Source organism: Canis lupus, chromosome 1 (genome assembly GCF_011100685.1).
Source record: "Canis lupus familiaris isolate Mischka breed German Shepherd chromosome 1, alternate assembly UU_Cfam_GSD_1.0, whole genome shotgun sequence".
Lineage (NCBI taxonomy): Eukaryota > Metazoa > Chordata > Mammalia > Carnivora > Canidae > Canis > Canis lupus.
This window is the reverse complement of record NC_049222.1, coordinates 42,275,851-42,296,248: the sequence shown is the minus strand read 5'-3', so window position 1 is coordinate 42,296,248 and position 20,398 is coordinate 42,275,851. Positions and strand designations below refer to the sequence as shown.

At 38.6% G+C, this 20,398-nt stretch overlaps 1 protein-coding gene and 1 long non-coding RNA gene across 2 annotated transcripts in view; one reads left to right on the top strand and one right to left on the bottom strand.

Annotated features, from left to right (window-relative positions):
- CCDC170 (coiled-coil domain containing 170) overlaps window positions 1-20,398 on the bottom strand; it is a 96,674-nt gene that overhangs the window by 45,457 nt on the left and 30,819 nt on the right. The window contains 3 exon segments of the mRNA XM_038526336.1: window positions 4,587-4,731; window positions 8,890-9,146; window positions 10,972-11,100. Coding sequence (XP_038382264.1) covers window positions 4,587-4,731; window positions 8,890-9,146; window positions 10,972-11,100 — 531 coding nt within the window.
- On the top strand, window positions 7,710-9,551 carry LOC111095762. The gene is made up of 4 exons (XR_005353684.1): window positions 7,710-8,229; window positions 8,780-8,985; window positions 9,089-9,195; window positions 9,311-9,551. It is a non-coding gene; the product is annotated as an uncharacterized LOC111095762 (long non-coding RNA).

The following is a 20,398-nucleotide window of genomic DNA, read 5'->3' as shown; positions in this document are numbered from 1 at the left end:
GAGGGAGAAAAACCATAAGAGACTCTTAATCATAGGAAACAAACTGAGGTTGCTGGAAGGGATAGGGTGGGGGATGGGGTAATTGGGTGATGGGCATTAAGGAAGGCATGTGATGTAATGAGCATTGGGTGTTATATAAGACTAATGAATCGCTGAACTCTATCTCTGAAACTAATAATACACTATTGTTAATTAATTGAATTTAAAAAATAATTTTAATAAATGCCCCTACCTCAAGGGGCACTCCTCAGCCTGTCTCCCTAAACTAGCCTGCCATGCCTCTAAATATGCCTCATTCTCTATCTCCACATCCCCATTTGTTTTTCTTCACCTTTACTATGTGGGATATTAGTTATATATTTCTTCATTGTCTCACAGTAACAAACTTCTAGAAGAGCACAGATTTAGTCTTATCTCATTCACTGTGGCACCACCAGCACCTGGGACCTCATCTAGCAGAGAGTAGTCACTCACTAAATATCTGGAAAATGGGGGCACCTGGGTGGCTCAGTCGGTTAAGCATCTGCCTTCAGCTCAGGTCATGATCTCAGGGTCCTGGGATCAAGCCCCACATCTGGCTCTCTGCTCAGCAGGGAGCCTGCTTCTCCCTCTCCCTCTGCTTCTCCACCTACTTGTGCACTCTCTCTCTCTCTCTCTCAAATAAATAAATAAAATCTTTCTTAAAAATAAAGACAAATAAATATCTGTGAAATAGATCAATGTCAAATAAGTCCTTAGGAATGCGTTCTTGGTTTCTTGGGAGCGTGTGTGCACATGTGGTTAGGAAACCATTAGGAAATGGTCTAAAAACTGAAGGAGTGGTTTTGTTCCCCTTCTCAGGGGAACTCCTAGTAAATATTGATCAAGACAACAGCCTTTCTGCTCTTGGCCAGTGACTTTTTTTTTTTTTTTAATTTGAGATGCTGAAGCCCTAGAATCCCAGAATCTGTTTTAAAATATAGTTTCTTCTGTTATTCAGGTACATGAGGTGAACAGATCTAGAGAGAGCCGCCATTGAAAAACCATGTGTTACTCACAGTTCTCAAGAGGAGGGGGCACAATCGTTTCTGGGCCTTTTGGCTAAGATCAAGTGTAGTAAGAAGAGGGGGCACACCATGCCATAGCCACACAAGGAGGCACTGGGTCAGTCAGGAGATTTGGACAGCAAGAGAAAACCAGGGGCAAGAGTCCCTACTGCAGTTTCTCCGGGAAGGAGTAAGTGAGGTGAAGGAAGCAGGTATGGGTTTGGCTAGTTTGAGAAATCTGAGGGGTGCAGGGACTGTTCCTAGTTGTCTGGTACCTAGCCCTGTGGTGATTAGGGGAGCTGGACAGTGGCCCAGAGCCTGAGACAGAAAATGGCTGCAATGTGGGAGCAGTTCGTTTGCATATTGAAGCCCTGCTCCTGGGAGAGTCATTTATAAGGAACTGGCTAACCCTCTGAGTCAGTCTCTCCTGGGTCAGCAAGGAGAATGTCAAAGCATTTGAAATACAGAAAACAATGAGGCATAATTCATACAGTATCAACTCCCAGACTAGTATGTGGAGCTAGGCTCTGATGTGGGGAAAGTGTTTCATAAAAGGAGAGGTTCTTCATTCTCTTTTCCCCATCATGTGGCTTTACAAACAATCTCCCAAGCTACACTGCCCTGTGGACTTTTATAGCCAGGCTCCTGGTCACTATTGAGCAACAAGGAAGAGGAGATGCATCCAGAACTCTCAAGGTTATCAGGCCTGAGCTTTCAAAACCCATCAGTGAAGTGGAACACTTCTTGAAGTTAACTGAAATGATTTTACAGCTTTCAGGAAATACAGTGGGGAAGCTTACTAATAAAAGTCTGAGAAGTGGCCTTTAAGAATGGCTGCATAGAAGAAAGAAATTGAAGAAGACACAAATAAATGGAAAGGTATTCTGTGCTCATGGACTGGAAGAGTTAATATTGTTAAAATGTCTCTATTACTCAAAGCAACCTATAGATTCACAGTCTCTTCAATAAGCAGTGTTGAGAAAACTGGACAGACACATGCAAAAGAAAAAACTAGACTACCATCTTATAGCTCATACAAAAATGAACTCAAAATGGATTAAAGATTTGAATATAAGACATGAAACCATAAAATTCCTGGAAGAAAACACAGGCAGTAAGCTCCTTGACATCAGTCTTGGCAATGTATTTTTTTTTTTTTTTGATCTGACTCCAAAAGCAAAGGCAATAAAAGCAAAAGTGAACAAGCAAGATTACATCATGGCAAAGAAAACCATCAATAAGATGAAAAGGCAACCTACTGAATGGGAAGAAAATATCTGAAAATCATATACCTCATAAGGGGTTAATATCGAAAATATATAAAGAACTCATAGAGGAAAAAAACAGGCAGAGGACTTGAATAGCCATTTCTCCAAAGATGACATACAGATGGAAAAGAGACCCATGAAAAGATGTTCAACATCATTCACCATCCAGGAAATACAAATCCAAACCAAGTGAGGTTTCAGTTTACATTTGTCAGAATGGCTAATATCAAAAAGATAAAAAATAACTGTGGGAGAAGATGTGGAGAAAGGGGAAACGTTGTGCGCTATGGCTAGGAATGCAAATTGGTGCAGCCACTATGGGAAACAGAATGGAGATTCCTCAGAAAATTAAAAATAGAATTACCACACAATCCAGAAATTCCACTTCTGAGTATTTATCCCAAGAAAATAATAACACTATTTAGAAAAGATTTATGTGGATTGCCTGGGTGGCTCTGTAGGTTAAGCATCTGACTCTTGATTTCTGCTTAGGTCATGATCTCAGGGTCCTAGGATCAAGCCCCACATGAGTCTCCATGCTCAGCATGGACTCAGCCTATCCCCCTTCCTCTGCTCCTCACCCTGCTCATGCTCACACGCTCTATCTTTCTAAAATGAATAAAGAAAATATATATGCACTCATATGTTCATTACAGCATTATTTACAATAACTGAGCTATGGAAACAACCTAAGTGTCTATCAATAGATGAATAAAGATACATGTATAAAAATTACATATATATGTAAAATTATATACATAAAAAAGTATATATATAAAATCTGCAATACTACTCAGCCATTAAAGAGAATGAAATGGAGTGCCTGGGTGGCTCAGTCAGTTAAGCATCCAACTTTGATTTTGGCTCAGGGTCATGAGATGGAACCCTAAGCTGGGCTCTGTGCTGGGCATGGAACCTGCTTAAGATTCTCTCTCTTCTGGGATGCCTGGGTGGCTCAGTGGTTGAGCATCTGCCTTTGGCTCAAGGCATGATCCCGGGGTCCTTGGATCAAGCCCCGCATTAGGCTCCCTGCGGAGCGCCCGCTTCTCCCTCTGCCTCTCTCTGTGTGTCTCTCATGAATAAATAAATAAAATCTTCAAAAAAAAAAAAAAAAAGATTCACTCTCTCCCTCTCTCTCTGCCCACCCTACCAGAGAGAGAATAAAATTTTGCCATTTGTGACAACATGGATGGACTTTGAGAGTATTATGCTAAGTGAAATAAGTCAGAGAAAAATAATTACTCTATGATTTCACTTATATGTGGAATCTAAAAAACAAATGAGCAAACAAAACAAAAGCTCAAGAATATGAAGAACAGAGCAGTTGTTGCCAGTGGGGGGAGGATTGTGGAGTGGGTGAAATGGGTGAAGGTGGTTGGGAGGTACAGACTTCCAGCTGTGAAATGAATAGGTGATAGAGATGTGGTATGCAGCATGGTGATTACAGTCAAAGGTATCATAGTACATATCTGAAAGTTGCCAGAAAAGTATCTCTTGAAAGTTCTCATCCCAAGAAAAAAAATAATAAATTTTTTCTAACTTTTCATGGTGACAGATGGTGACCAGACTTATTATGGTGATCATTTCACAGTGTACACAAGTGTTGAATCATTACCCTGTACCCCTGAAATGAATATAATGTCGCATGTCAATTACACCCGAATTTTAATTTAAAAAAAAATTGGCTGCAAGAAGATCTGTCAGGAAGCAAGGGTATGAAAGGTGTGAAATGAGCAAAGACATGGTGAGAGCTCCAACACTGTCAGGTTCCCTAATGAATCACTATGTGCCAAGTGAATTATTCACTTGATATAACTAATTTCCTTCTTACTGGCAACCTACCATTAAAGTAGGATTTCTATTATTTGGTTTCAATGGAAAATTAAAAAGTACTTTAGAACTAATCTTAACCTTATACTAAGTAAGTATCCCAAAACTGACACAGTTGGTTTTGGTTTCAGTTGTATGTATATGTCCTTCTGTTTGTAACTAAAATTTTAAAAAACTCCCTAAAACTCATTGCTATGATGAATAATTAATTGTATTTGGCAGCGTAAATGTATTTTGGACAAAACAATCCTTTCCAGAGAGTATTAATCCCAAATAATGTTAGAAAGGATTTTGGAACTCAGCTCAGAGACATAAGATTTATCCCAGGTCGCACAGTCAAGTAATGCTATACTTGGGCTACTATCCCACTCTCCTGCCACACACAGATTCAACCACAGCACTTCCTTTCATGGCACATGTCGGAATGACCACTACATTTATCGTCTTGTTCATGTGCATACACCTTTAGAATTAAATCTTCATATGATGCCTTTTCATTCTTCTTGTCTGGATCTAAGCAGTCACCAAGTTGAGCTAGAAATTCTTCATGTTGCCTGCAATTCTTTGAGACTTGATTCTTATTCTCCTCAATTTCCTTTAAACACTTTCTATAAGGCAAATAACACATAAGTCAAGTTGTAACACAACAGAAGAGATCATTCATAAAACAAAGTTCAACACTTAAGCTCTCTGATCCAATCATCATTTTTATCATAACCCCAGTTTCCTGGACACAGAGCACATCATTGTCACGCAAGCTCTGTGAGGGAAGGAGAAAAGTGAAAAACAGGCACCTACACTTTGCAGAAATGTAGAGAAATCTTCATGGCATCTTAGATCTAGTAACAGCAGAGGAGATAGACTCTGCCTCTTATCTCCTACTGTTTAGAATCTGTAAAAGTGGCAGTAAATCTCTAGGTCACAATGGATGTATCTAGTCATGAGTCTCTGTTGGGTCCTCATGAAGGACAGTGCTGCTGTATTTCTTCTATTCGCTTGTTTTATTTTCAGATGTTATGCAGTGATCTATATGGGTAGCTTAGGGCATACCCTAGGTAATGGCAAAGCATAACTATAATAAAAAGTATAACAGGAGCAGGGGATTTTCTCCCTATAGAAAAGAGATGTTCAATCATCAGCAAAGATCATTATTAGTTTTCACACATCCAGAGTTTTTAGAGTATTGATATGGGCCAGTCAAGGAAAATCCGTTGATTATACTCTGCTCTGAATATTTCATTTCAAATCTCAGATAAGTTTGCTGAAATAGCACAGGTCTATTTCTAGTGAAATATCAGAGACTAAAAGATCATTAAAAAAATGGACATACTTTAAAAGCAAATTAGAATCATTTTGGTAATCTGGTATCATTTTTTCAGTATTCAAGATAATAAACATGATTATTGCTTTCTCTTTTTACCATGTTAAGTGTTTACTGCAAATTCTTTCACTCTATTCAAAGATTAACAAAGCATATAATTGCATACATTCAAAAGCGTATATTTCTAGTTAGAAAAATGTATAACAATAAAAGACCAACATCAATATATCTCTAAGTTCTTATTTGCAGCATTTAAAGGTAATATTTATTCAGTCTCTCTGACTCATGAAAGGCACAGCTAATGCTAGGACATGGGTTGATTTATGTGTATGATTCCACCCATTCACTCCAAGACTTCAATCTTGCTTTCTTCATCCTAAGGGTGGCCGAACTATTCTCACTTCTATTTGCATTTCACTTGGACCCAACAAAGTTCTAGGAATCTACCCTAAGGACATAATCACATAAATATGAAAATATGACTATACACGAATATTCATTGCATCTTGGTTTATTTTTTTATTTTTTTAAAGATTTTTATTATTTATTCATGAGAGACACGGAGAGACAAGCAGAGACACAGGCAGAGGGAGAAGCAGGCTCCACGCAGGATGCCCAATGCAGGAATTGATCCCGGGACTCTAGGATCACACCCTGGACCGAAGGCAGGCGCTAAACCACTGAGCCACCCAGGCGTCCCATGCATCTTGGTTTATAATAATTTTTTGAGTGAAACTAATTCTATTGGAAATAACAAAAAGAATTGATAAGTAAATTATGATATTTTACGCATTGGGTACCATGGGCCATTGAAGATGATATAATGAATAACTTTTTAAAATATCTACAACATAAGGGCAATTGGGTGGCTCAGTTGGTTAAGCGTCTGACTCTTGATTTTAGCTCAGGTTATGGTCTCAGGGTCGTGAGATCAAGCCCCACATCGGGCTCCATACTCACTGCAGAACCTGCTTGAGATTCTATCTTTCCTTTTCCCTCTGTCCCTCCCCCTGCTCCAGATCTATAAATAAATAAATAAATAAATAAATAAATAAATAAATAAATAAATAAAATCTTTAAAAGTATGTATCTACAACATATTATTCAGTAAAAAAAAAAAGAATTCATTACATGTCATCATAGATGTACAACTATCTGAAAGCCCATTCACTAAAATCTGAAGTATGGCTTCTCAGGAATCATAAGGTCTTGAGTAATTTTAATATTTTTGGCAATTTTATATATCCTAAAAATATTTTTTTACAATTAGTATGTATCATTTGTGTTACTCATTTATTTGATAAATATTTATTGGGTACTCACTATGCATCAAGCCCTATTAAAGGTACTAAAAATACAATAGTTAAAGAACAGATGGACATCCTTGCCTTCATGGAGCTTACGTTCTAGTTGGGAAGAGGGATAGTAATCAAAATCAATGTATATGAAATGTATACTGTTACCAAAAAACCGCTGGAGAGAAAAAATTAAGCAGGAAAGGGAGTAAGAAATATTTGCGGTGGGGGGAGAGGAGCAGAGTAAAATTTTAGATGTTGTCACTCATAGAAGACCGCACTGAGAAGGTGACTTCTGAGTGAAGACCTAAAGGGAGCAGAGGGACAGCCATGCAATATTTAGACGAAGAGCTTTCCAGGCCAAGTGATTAGTGAGTGAAAAAGTCCTGAGGTAGGAATACACCTCTTACATTCAAAGGACAGCAAAGAAGCCAGTGAGCTGAAATGGAAAGAATAAGAGAATGGAAGCAAAACCAGGTCAGGATGAGTCTTCTAGGTCATAGAATATCCTTTGTCTTTTCCGAGTAAGAAGAGAAGTCACTATAGGCCTTTGAGCACAGGACCGACAAGATCTAATTTGTGTTTTTACAGGATCACTCTGGCTGTGAGGGGCACAGGCAGCAGCAGGAAAATCACTTCGGAGGCTACTGCAAAAATCCAGGAGAGAGATGGCAGTCCCTTGAATCAAGTTAGTGGCAATGAGGGCAGCAATGGGAAGTAGTTAAAATGTAAATTTATTTTGAAGGTAGAGACGAGGGGACTTGAAGGAACAGACACAGAGTGTGAAAGCAAGAGGGCCAAGGATGATGACCAAGATTGTTGACCTGATGTCTAGAGGCATGGGATTATCATTAGAGACGAGGAAAGGAGCAGGAGGGTTCTGTGGGAACAGCAGGAGTTCCGTCTTGCCCATGTTACGATTGAGATGCCCATTGGACATCTGCATGACAATTCCCACCAGGCAGTAAACTGTGTGGGTCTTTCTTGAGCTCTAAGAAGACGTCCAGGAAAGATAGAGAAACGTGGGTGTCAGTAGCATTTAAATCATATTTAAAGTCATGGGACTAGATGAGATCATCAAGAGAGTGAATTTAGATAGAAACCAGAAGAGATTCAAAGACTGAGTGCCAGAGCACTCCAGTCTTTGGAAGTCAATAAGATGAGAGGGGGGAAAACAAAAGAGACTACAGCACGGCATCTAGAAATGAAAGATAGAAAGCAGGCATGTGTCATACCCTGGCAGCCAGAAGAAGAAGGTGGTTCAAAGAGAGAGACCAACTGTGCCTGATATACTGGTGGATCAAGTGAGATAAAGGCTAACCATATCATCTGCAATGTGTGGTCACTGGTCACTGTGGTGAGTGGTTTCAGGAGAGGAGACCCAAGAGAGAAGAAAGGAGAAGAACTGGAGACTGTAAGTCTATGCAAACATTTTAAGGAGTTTTGCTGTCAGTGGAGGGAGAAAAAGAAAAAGAAGACAAGAGTTGGAGGTATTGATTTTTTTTTTAAGATGGAATAAGTAAAATAAAAATAAGATGGAATAAAAATATAAATAAGTAAAATAAATAAAAGTATCATATTATTAAAGTTATTTAAGTTATTACATGTAAAATTTTAAAAGTATATTTTAGGAACAACCAGTTCCCAGTTTTGTCTCAAAATTACCTTTTGCCAGAACTAAGTGTGGAAAACCCAGGTCTCATGAGTTTTCTGCATATAACCTGCAATAAAACCTAATGAGGAGCGTTCGGGGTGGTCTGGAGTGGTCTGGGCTTCCAGGGTAGTTTTTACAGCTAGCTTCTGAATAAACACCTCCCTCTGTGTGCTACTCCACCACCTCTGGTTAAACCTCTACTTACAGAAAATCTTCCAAATTCTATATATGAACATTTGCAGCCCTAATCAATCGTACATAAACATGCTTAGGACAATGCCTTATTTGTTAAGATCCCTCGTAACATTTGGAAAAGAGCTTGAGAAAAATTTTCAAGACTCCAAAGATATTTGAGGTTCAAATTTTTTTTTTTTTTTCAAATTGAGTTTCAGGGCCAAATACAACAACAACACACCAGTACCTTCCAAGGCATATCCAGCTACAGGAGCTAGTATTTTAATGCTAACAACTAAGAAATATATTGAAATACCCTTACTGGAAGCTCTCATCTAGTTCTGCAACTTTCTTCTTTAACTCCTGGTTCTCCTTGATTGCAGTGTGAGCTGTGATTTCCGTTCTAATTTTAGAAGCGGTAAGTGCTGCTGATTCTTCTTCCAGCTCCTGAACTCTGTCTCTCAGAGAGGTGAGGAGAGATGATTTTCTAGCATTATTTTCTTTGTAATTCTCCATTTCAGCTTTCAACTCTTGACAGAAGGCTTCTTTAGACAGCAGCTTGGAGCGGAGGTCTCGAAGCTAACACAGAAAAAACATAAAAAGGAGGAAAACGATTTCAATGGCCTAAGTATGATGTACTTTTAAGGAACCCAAAACTGTAATTTCAAATCTCACTCTTTCGTTCGTGACTTAATCCAACTTTCTTTTTTTTTTTTTTTTTATATGTGTATTTGCACCACCAGATGGGAACTTTTGCCCAAATAATGGACTTCGTATCCTGTCTCTTTCGACATCAATTGAGCAATGTCTTGGAATGATTTAGTGTCACTCAGAGACATTTATGGTATACTTTGCAAAAAGCAATGGAATATTTTGCAATGGTAACTCGTTTTCTAAATCTATTGCTGGGGCACCTGGGTGGCTCATTCGGTTAAGCTTCTTTCTACCTTCAGTTCAGGTCATGATCCCAGGATCCTGGGTGGCTCATTCGGTTAAGCTTCTTTCTACCTTCAGTTCAGGTCATGATCCCAGGATCCTGGGATCGAGCCCAAGTCGAGTTCCCTGCTCAGTGGGGAATCTGCTTCTCCCTCTCCCTCTGCCCCTCCCCCTGCTCATTCTCTCTCTCTCTCTCTCAAATAAGTTAATAAAATCTTTAAAAAATAAATAAATCTGTATTGCTGCTGACAGACAACGAAACAAGAAACCTACAAGCTGGGATCCCCATGTGGCTCAGCGGTTTGGTGCCTGCCTTTGGCCCAGGACGTGATCCTGGAGTCCCGGGATTGAGTCCCATGTCAGGCTCCCTGCAGAAGCCTGCTTCTCCCTCTTTCTGTGTCTCTGCCTCTCTCTCTCTCTCTTTCTCATGAATAAATAAATAAAATCTTAAAAAAAAAAAGAAAGAAAGAAACCTACAAGCTAAGATATTTGTTATTTCATGGCCACAACTGGTTCCTAAGAAGATACAGACTGTTTGATATATCACTGTATTTCTCCCACTTGCCTTCTGGATGGATCCTTATTGTGGATGGTAAAAATATATATATTAATAATAAGAAAATAATATTCAGATTTCTGAGAAAAATATGGAAGAAAAGGAAAATCCTTATAGAATTTATATAAAACAAGCACTTTAACTTTCATGAATTCTATGGCATCAAAATACTTAACAATGTATGTACCCCTATTAAAATGTCAGGTCCACCCTATGTGAAGACTTTATGAATGCATGTACTTCTTTGCAACTGTGAGTATACATGCATACAATTGTTCAACACACACACACACACACACACACACACACAAGGTATAAAATCATCACTCAGTGGATTCCTGGCAGCACTCGTTACCTCACAGGCAAGCTTAGGATGTCTCAGGGCCACCAGGCTGTGAGCAGAATGGATCTAGAGAGACTCTCTCAGAAACTCCACAACAGACCTGATCCAGCCCAGATGATAGATGGATCCCAATCATCGTCCTTCATCCTAGAATCTTCCCCAGCCAGTCAGAACCAGCACTAGAAAGGGACCCAGAATTCTATCCTAAGAGATCCAGATTGCCAAGCAAACTATATTAAATGTACATATTCAGGGTGATGCTAAAAGTGCCCCAATGCCAAGCTTCAACCAAAGTCATCAGGTGTCCCCAGGTCTCGCAAGGTTGTGAAGCATCTCTGACCTCTAGGATCCAGCCTATGTCACCATGCTTTGCACCATGGCAAATGCATAACCTTTCAGGAATTCTCTACAGTGAGGGGAGCAGGCGCACCATAGGAGTAATTATCACCTTTGCCAAAAGATATAAAGCTGTGTCCTCCCATCCTATTTCTACTCACTTCTACATTCTGCTTCACTCTGTAAGATGCTAAAATGGCCCATTTCTAAGTCATGAAGATGCATAGTCTTACCTCAGACTGAGCACATTCAAATTTGACCAAAGTTGCCGCCAGTTCACTTCGAGCGTCTTCAGCCACATTCCGATAGTGGTTTAATTGGTCCCGAGAGACTGGGACTTCCAGGAGATGGTCATAAATTTCCTGACAGGGTTCCCCCAAAAGACAGAATGCAAAAAAGAGTTTTAAACAATCTTTTCTGTGCAGCTGTGCAAAGTAAGATAAACAGAGCATTCTTTGTAGTGCAAATGTCTCAAACATGCTGCCCAGGGAAGTGTCTCATCCAGAACATTTCATTCTCAAAATTCTGAAGGAGGTAGGAGGCAGCCCAGGAATGAATGATGTGCTCTCCCAGGATGGCATTTAAGTATTGGCCTTTGAGGGGCACCTGGGTAGCTCAGTCAGTTACACATCGTCCTTCAGCTTAGGTCACCATCTTAGGGTCCTAGGATCAAGACCTGCATTGGGTGCCCTGCTCAGAGGAGAGCTTGCTTCTCCCTCTCCATCTTCCCCTCACCCCCGTTCACGCTCTCTCTCCCTCTCCCTCTCTCTCTCTAAATAAATAAATAAAGAGTTGACCTTTGCCACTTTAGAGAGCCTCCTTCTACCCAACTCAAATGCCATTTGACCTCTGACCAGAACCAACAGAGTCCCCAAAGAACTGTCAGAAGAGACACAATGTGACAAGGTCCACAGCAAAGAGGCAGTTTTCATTGTCCTTCTGTTTCCAGACTACAAAAATTATCAATTCCTCTCATTTGAAAATGAAATGTGTCATTTATCAAAGAGATCATCTGAGTTAAATGCAAAAGGCTCTCTCCTTCCTAATATTTCATTATACCACTTATTCTCAACCCCATAGCCCATCTTGGGATCATGAAGGTGACACAGATACAGGAGACCAGCAATAGTGGGGCAGTGCTTGAGGAGTCCTTGCCCTGGCCACAAGGAAACAGCTCTCCGCTCCATTGATGGCTGCCAAATGCAGGAACGGGGATCCCAGCATGGCCAATTTTTTTCCAATTCTTCAAGACAAGTTATATATTCAGAATTTTTTAAGTAAAAATTCACAGTTTTTGCAGCTTGGCAATGAATTTCAATGTTTAAAAAAGAAACACCATATGATCCAAATAAACACATCTGCAGAGCAGATTTGATGGGTTTGGCCTGTGGGTTGTAGTCTGCAACCTCTAGTTCTTTTTCCATCTTACTCAGGCCATGAAGCCTGCTTCCTTCAAGAATTATTCCTGAGCTTGGACAGATACCTATGTCTACCTCTGTGAAGTTTTTAGGGCCCGTGGTCTTTGCGAAAGACACACAGGAAAACCATTCCTTTTTGAAGGAATATGAAAGAGGTCACATAAAGGAGAGTTTCCTGGAATTATCCACAAGGCCACAGGGGACACACTAGTAAAACTGGTTTATGACTGCTCGGCTACTGAACTGCCAAAGACTACTGTTTGGAAATACTCATGAATGCAAAAGTCATCTCAAAGTCCTTAACTTTACAACAAGCGTTGTCATGACTAGTGTGTTTCAATGCACAAAATGCCAAACAAAACCTTCAATGCACCTAGTGACAGCCCGTATTTGCCAATCACAACATATCCCAGAAAATGGTAGGTATGTACTCCTGGGGAGAACACATAAAAAGTTTAACTACATCATAAGAGAACCACATCCAGTTCAGCCTAGCTTTATATTCAGAAGTGATTTCTCTACCCTAACCACCACAGCAAGATTTCCTACAACAGGCCACATAAGGACCTCTGAGATGTTTGAAGTAGAGTATGCATGGCACATCATTTCGTTTTATATTTTTAAAGATTTTATGTATTTGTCTATTGAGGGGGGCAGGAGGAGGAGGGGCAGAGGAAGAGAGGGAATCTCAAGCAGACTAAACACTGAGTGGGGAGCCTGATGCAGGGTTCAGTCTCACGATCCTGAGATCATGACCTGAGCTGAAAACAAGAGTTGGATGCTCAACCAACTGAGCCTCCCTGGAATCTTTGTATGCACATTATTTTATAAAATTCATCAGAAGAGTTAAGTTCTTCAATAGCTATGATTATTTCTTTCAATGACTAACATCCTTTTTCAGGAAATGATATAATCATTCCATAATCTTATATTGCCTTCTTATAAAAAAATAGTATCCTTGGACATGATATTAAAAGCCATACAGGACAGCTCAGATATGGCTCTTCATTGTAGGAGGTTATAATCTAATGCAAAACACTACCAAAAATCACTTACATCTTCAGATGGGCACGGGTGAAAGAAATAACACATTAAGATCTCAGTACCATGGACACCAGAACAGGGTCCACATTGTGCAGACTCCTGAGTACTGAGTTCAGAGGAGAGTTGGTGGGTCTAAATCACCCTTCAAAGTCCAGCAGAGAGGAGATTATTTGCCAACAAATATTTACTGAAAACTTACAGTCAGGCACTGGGCTTACACCCTACTTAGAAAAAGAGCATTTATCAGACAACAACACTAATCGTTGCATAATTACAAACTGAAATGCGCACAAGAAAGAAAGAAGAGAACAAAGGAAAGTGACTTATGATCAGAGAAATGGGAAGGAAAGATTTCTCTCAAGGAGTGATGACTGAGCAGGTATTAAACAGGCAAGAGGTAATGAAGCAGGCCAAAACATACATCATGCAAGTAGTCAAAGTCTGAGCGAGGGTCCTGTGGCAGGAGCATGCATGGTCAAAGATCTGAGCAAAGAAAATGAGGCTGAAGGACAAGAGCAAGTGGGAACAATGGCTTGAAAGGCAGCTAGGAGCTCAATCACACACATTACTGCCAGGTAGGGTTGCTTTTTCAGAATATTCCTGGCTATTCTAACTTGTGCATTCTGTTATATGAAATTTAGAATCCGCTTATCAAATTCCCAAAATCCCGTTGGTATTTGTATTGGGATCGTGTTAATTTTACAAATAAACTTGAGAACGGACATTTTTAAATACTAAGGCTTCCAACAAAAATCACTCTTTTTCCCATTTGTTCAGGAATTCTCATGGGTCTCTTAGTAGTCGGGATGATTCGTTTTATGCGTCAACTTGACTGGACCACAGGGTGTTCAGATATTTGGTTAAACACTATCGTGGGTGTGTCTGTGAGAGTGTTCCTGGTGAGATGAGTAACTGAATTGGTAGCTCGAGAAAAGCAGACTGCCCTTCCCAGGTGTGGGTGGGTCTCTTTCAATCTGCTGAAGGTCTGAATAGAACAAAAAGGCAGAGTAAGGAAGAATTTGCTCTCTGTGTCAGACTGGCTTCCAGCTGGAACATCAGCCTAGCCCTGCCTTTGGACTCAGACTCAGACTAAAAGTCACACCATCAGCTCTCCTGGGTCTCCCGCTTGCTGGTTGCAGATCATGGGATTTCTTAGCTTCCGTTAGGCACAAACCAAATTCTTTCATAAATTTCTTTCTATGTATATATATTGGAAGAATATATAATCTAGAAAACTCTGAGCATTAGAGATGCCTCTGTGCTGAGACGGGCTCTGGAGTGTGCCACGGAAATCCATTCCTTCAAGACACTCGGAGGTAGCCTGAGTGAGAAGAAATGAATCTCGGTAGCAGGAGAGAGTTACAGAGACAAGAAAAGACAATACAAGAGCGGCAAAGAATAATACCTGAATGTATTTCTTTATGACAAAGCTCTTCAGCACCCCCGATGGATCCTTCTGTAGCATTCATACTATCTCCTAGAAGTCTCCAGTTTGGTTTGGAATTCTTCTTTCACCTGAGTTAAGAGCTTTGCTATTGTTACGGCTCTTTACTTGCCGGGTTTGTTATGGATTTCTACTTCCATAGAAGTAGACTATGCTACTTCTACTGCACTCGGAGCTCCTGGTCCACATTCGGGGCTGATGCTCACTGGTGTACTTCAGTGAGGTGGGCCATGTTCCACTCAGAACTAGGTCTATTCGGACTGGAAGGTACCTTTGCTCTACCAGCCAGGACCTATTTTCCCCATCATCCTTGTCTATGTTATTTCTACTTTGGGGAATTTCTTGAGGTTTCTGTGAATGCTCAATTTTCTAAATGTTTTAGGGGCACTTGAAAAGAAGGTGTATTCTCTGTCTTCAGGGCATGGAGTTCAACATCTGTCAATTCTACCTTACTTATTATTTTAATTGGGCACTTCTAGCCCAACCTCATTTCTATGCTTTACTCTCTCATGAGCTGAAAGGTGAGTTTAACCTCCCAGCACTACTGTAAATCTCTATCACCTTGTACCGCTGTCTTCTTGCTTTAGGGGTGCAGAGCTTTATCTTATGATGTAGCATCATAACATGCTCACTTATACCTTTCTGTTCTGAACCCAGCCTTTTCTCATATTAAGACCATGATCCTTGACTTCTTTTTGTTTGCATCTGATGACATATATCTTTGATCTACATTTTTATCTTCAACTCTCCTGGATCACTTTGTTTTTGATGTCTCATATGTAACACAGTTGGGTTTGGCTTTGTCATCAATCCTAAAATTCTTTTTCCCACACTGGATGACTCCACCTTTACACCCGTTCACATGACAGATAAGTTTTGGTGTTAGCTCTGTTGCAATATTTTATGTTACGCTTCTTGTTTTTATCGCTCTTCCAAAAATCTTTCACCACGAATCTGTTTGCTTTACTTTGTTTGGTCTGATCATTGGGAAAGTTTGTATTTTTGTTGTAGGTTTAAGTTTAAAACTATAACCTTTGGGATGCCTGGGTGGCTCAGCTGGTTAAGCAGCTGCCTTTGGCTCAGGTCATGAACCGAGGGTCCTAGAATTAAGCCCCGTGTTCATCTCCCTGCTCAGCGAGGAATCTGCTTCTCCCTTTGCCCCTCCCCCTACTAGTGTGTGCATGCTTTCTCTCTCACAAATAAATAAACAAAATGTTTTTTTAAAAAACCTGTCACTTTAAATAATACCTTTTAGACAACATCTGTTAATTCATTACAAGTGTATCTTCTCTTCCTTGCTCTTCTCGTTCTTCCTTTACAACTTCTAATTTTTTATCTCTATATTCTCATTCTAAATACTTGCTAGTGTAGCAGCAAGTTATTAGATGGAAGAAACCAAAATGCTTACACTACCTCTCCCCCTTTCTTCCTCTCTTGGTGGTGTCTCCTTTTCAGAAGAATTATGCACAGGCTTATTAATCTCTTCTGTATGTATTCCATTTCACTCACTTCCTCTCTGTTCCTTTCTATTCTTTATTTCCATTCCAATTCTCTTATTCTTCCCACTTTTTTTCTATACTTGCCTTCTTCCCTGTGTACCTTTCAGTCTTGCTGTTATTTCTGTGATGGCTTCACTTTTTTTGTCTTTTCTTTCCTGAGCCCCGCCAGGTATGTTTTATCTTCTCTCCTCACCTTGCTGTATCTTTCTTGAAGTCCTATAGCAATTTGCTTTCTGATTACACCTCAGGTACATGTTGGCTTTATTCAATTGTTGTTTTGTTTTTATTCAATTGTTTTATTCATGATGAATGTTTGGTCGTTTTTTCTTCAATCACAGCAATAGTTTTCTGGTGGATATTCTTCATCTGTCACATCTTTCCTATTCTACCTCCTTTTCTTCCTGGGGGGGTAAGGAGGGTTTGTTGTATCTTTAAATAATTCCTGTGTTGTTTCCTTTTTGATTGCTCAGAAGGTGAGTGCTTGCTGGGCCAGCTGTGGAAGAGGTTAATGTGCATACAGGGATGGGAAAGTGGAGTCACTCATGTTCCAGCCAAGCAGGAGTTTCCCTAAAACACAGGATTTGTGTATAACTTCATCTGACCTGTCTGTCATTCTGCCCATGGAGAAAGGCAACCAGAGAGCTTATCACAATGCAGACTTTCCACAAGTCCCCTGCTCCACAGCTTCCTATAAATCTGGTTTGTGGCATGGTTTTTATTTGGCTTTCACTCTCCTACTTTTTGGAAGCCAGGAAACTGCAGAGAAGCTCCCATTGCCAGTCCACACACCTCCACCCTCTCCTGCAAACAAGAGATTTTGGCTTGATTCCTCCGAGTTTGCCCTTCATCTTTGCAAAATAAGCTTTCCCAACAATTCCCATGCTCTGCAGCCGTGGTGTGTCCCACATGCACCTCCCCTCAATATCTGCTGCTTTAGAAAGGCCTGCCACCTACTTTGTGTTGCAAGATTTCAGCCATCACCTCCTGGATGTGCCAACAATGGAAGTTATTTCTCATTTTCTTTGTTGCTTGTGGCTAGTTTCCAGGAATAGAATAGAGAAATGATACCTGCGTATCATCACTTCTAAACTAGAAATACCTACACAGATAGATTTTTTTAACTAAACAGCCCTTTGCTGGATTCGAAAAAAATACCCTTTTAAAAATTTTCATTTTGAAAAAAAAAATCAAAAGCAATCATACTCAGCAGGAAATCAACAGAAAGACCAATAGAAACCCCAGAAACAGTCTTTAGTCTCTAGTGCTTAGAAGAATTTAGTGTATGACAAAAGAGGTGATGCTTTAAATAGTAGGGGAAAAATACCGGTCAAGGAATAATAAAGCTGATTACTAAAGAAAAAAATTTTAGAGCTGTATTACACATTATAAGCCAAAATAAATTTAAGATAGACTTGAAGTACTGAATATTAAAAATGCAATCATAAAAAGTACTATAAATTTATATGTATCTTATCTTGAGAAGAATTTTCTAAGCATAAAAGCAATGAAAGAACATCAAGAAAAAAACATATGACAACAAAATTCTTAAACTTCTAGATACTAAAAAGATAAAGACTTTATTTAAAAATATAGAAACAGAATTTAAAGTGAAGAGCAAACTGTAAAAATATTTGCAAAAGTAATATAAAGAGTCAAAACTGTAATATGCAGGGGCGCCTGGGTGGCTCAGTGGTTGAGCATCTGCCTTCGGCTCAGGTCATGATCCCAGGGTCCTGGGATCGAGTCCACATCAGGCTCCCTGTGAGCCTACTTCTCCCTCTGCCTGTGTCTCTGCCTCTCTCTGTGTGTCTCTCATGAATTTAAAAGATAAAAAACACAAAAACTATAATATGCAAAGAACCTACTCAAACCAGTAAGAAAACAAATACCCTAGAGAAAAATTATATAAAAGGACTAACAGTTATCCGAAGAACTATAAATGGCTAATAATTGAGAAGTATCCTTCTTCCTTGGTCATCAATTAAGTACAAATTATTCTATCAGTGAAGTATTATTCCTGATCTTTAAAACTGACATCTTAAATATACTTAATAATCAGCTATATTAAGAGATAGTTCTAAAAAAAGAGAGAGAGAGTTCTGTGAGAAAGACATGCTGACATACTACTAATAGAAAGATAAGCTGGTACAAAATTTCCATAAAAAAATTTCATAGTATGTATCAATGAAATTTAAATTAATATTATTTGCTCTAATAAGTTTCCCTCTTATAATCTTATCTAAAGAAATGGAAATACACCCAAAGATTAAATAAAAAGATATTCAGAAAAGTAATCATTGGCAAAATTTTCCAAAAATATTCAATAGCAAAACTGCAGACACAATTAAGAGCTTAACAACAGAAGCATGTTAACATGAAGGAAAAAAGAAGAAAAATAAAATGTTATATTCACACAATAAAATTTTATTGTCATTAAAAATCATTTTGTTGGAGACTCTTTAGTGATAGGGGAAAATGCAATATAATTTTAGTGGAAAAAGACAAAATATAAAATTGAACATACAGTTTCATCCCAATCATGTTCAAAAATTTATACAAATCACTAAACAGACTGTAAAGAAATTGTTTTATATGTACCAGATGAAGGATTAAAACATAGAATATTTTTTAAAGATTTATTTATTATTTTAGAGAAAAAGTGAGGAGGTAGGGGAGAGGGAGAGCAAGAATCTCAAGTGACTCTCCCTTGAGTACAGAACTAAAACCTAGAATACTCTGAACACCTACAAATTAATAAGAAAGTCACAAGCCAAAAAAATAAATATACATATAAATAGAGAATTCTCATTAAGACAAATATAAATGGCTGAAAAATATATAAATAGATCATCTAATCTCCTTAATAATCAGGTGAATAAGATTTAAAACAAAGACACGCGTTGGCAAATTGAACACCAATAAAAAATAAATTTATTATTAAAAAAAATTAAAAATAAAAAAAATAAAACAAAGACATGCCATTTTGGTACATCAGTTTGGAAAAAATAAAAGGTTTATAATAAGTGTTAGCAGTATAAAGAAAAGGTTATCTTCACATGTACCTCCTAGGAATATAAAATGGCTAAACCCTTGGATGTTCTACTGGTTTGGCTGTATTAAAATCAATGTATTGAGGTGTCTGGTTGTCTCAGTTGGTTAAGCATCAGACTCTTGATTTTGGTTCAGGTTGTGATCTCTGGGGTCATGAGATCAATACCTATGTCAGTCTCCACACTGAACGGGGAGCCTGCTTGGGATTCTCTCCCTCCTTCTCCCTCTGCACCTTCTCCTGCTCATGCACACTCCCTTGTGCTCTCTCTCTCAAAAATTAATTAAACAAATAAATAGAAGAAACAGGAGTTTAAAGTAAAATAAAATAAAATCTATGTATTTTATCTATTAAATGTAAACACCATTGTACTAAACAGCTCTACTCTCCAATTATCTCCCCATGAAAAATATTCATACATGTGCATAAAATATGTATAAGGATAGTCATCATACCATTAGTTATAACAGCGAAAGAAGGAAGTGAGAAGGGCTAAAACCATATAAATTCCCATTGACAGGGAAATTACTAAAACAAGGCATCTCCATACTATGGAATACCATGCAACACAAAATGTGAACTAGATCTGTATGTTTGAACATAATAATATCTCCAAAATATATCATTAAACAAAAATAAGAAAGTGTCAAATAAATAAATAAAATCTTTTAAAAAAAAAGAATGAAAAAAAAGAGCAAGGCCAAGAATAGATAAAAATCACAAACCCTACTATGAAGTGTCTTTATAGGGAATATGAATACGATGAAGCCACTAGGCAGCATAGAAGGCTCAACACATGTGACAGCAGACATTTCAGGGGATTTACTCTCTTAATTAAGTTTCTTTGTAGTTGGCAATAGTTTTTTTAAATTCTTCAACTTTTTCTAATCTCCACTTCTAAAAAAACTAATTTTACCCTATTCAAAATGGCAAGATTAAAAATTCACCCATTTAGCCTCACATGAGGATAATATAGTTATTAAGCATCTCTCAGCTAAGCCATGAAGCAATTTCATATTAATTTTAGAAAACCAACTACATATTATTTGAGTCTGCTGATATTATTATGATAATGACTGAAATTGACTCACAGGGTGGCTCATAATCTTTTCAGAATAAAGGATGGTTCCAAACCTCAATGGCATAGAAGAGATATAAATTTATTCATAATTTAGTACATAATGTGCCCAGTTATCTGACCTGAGG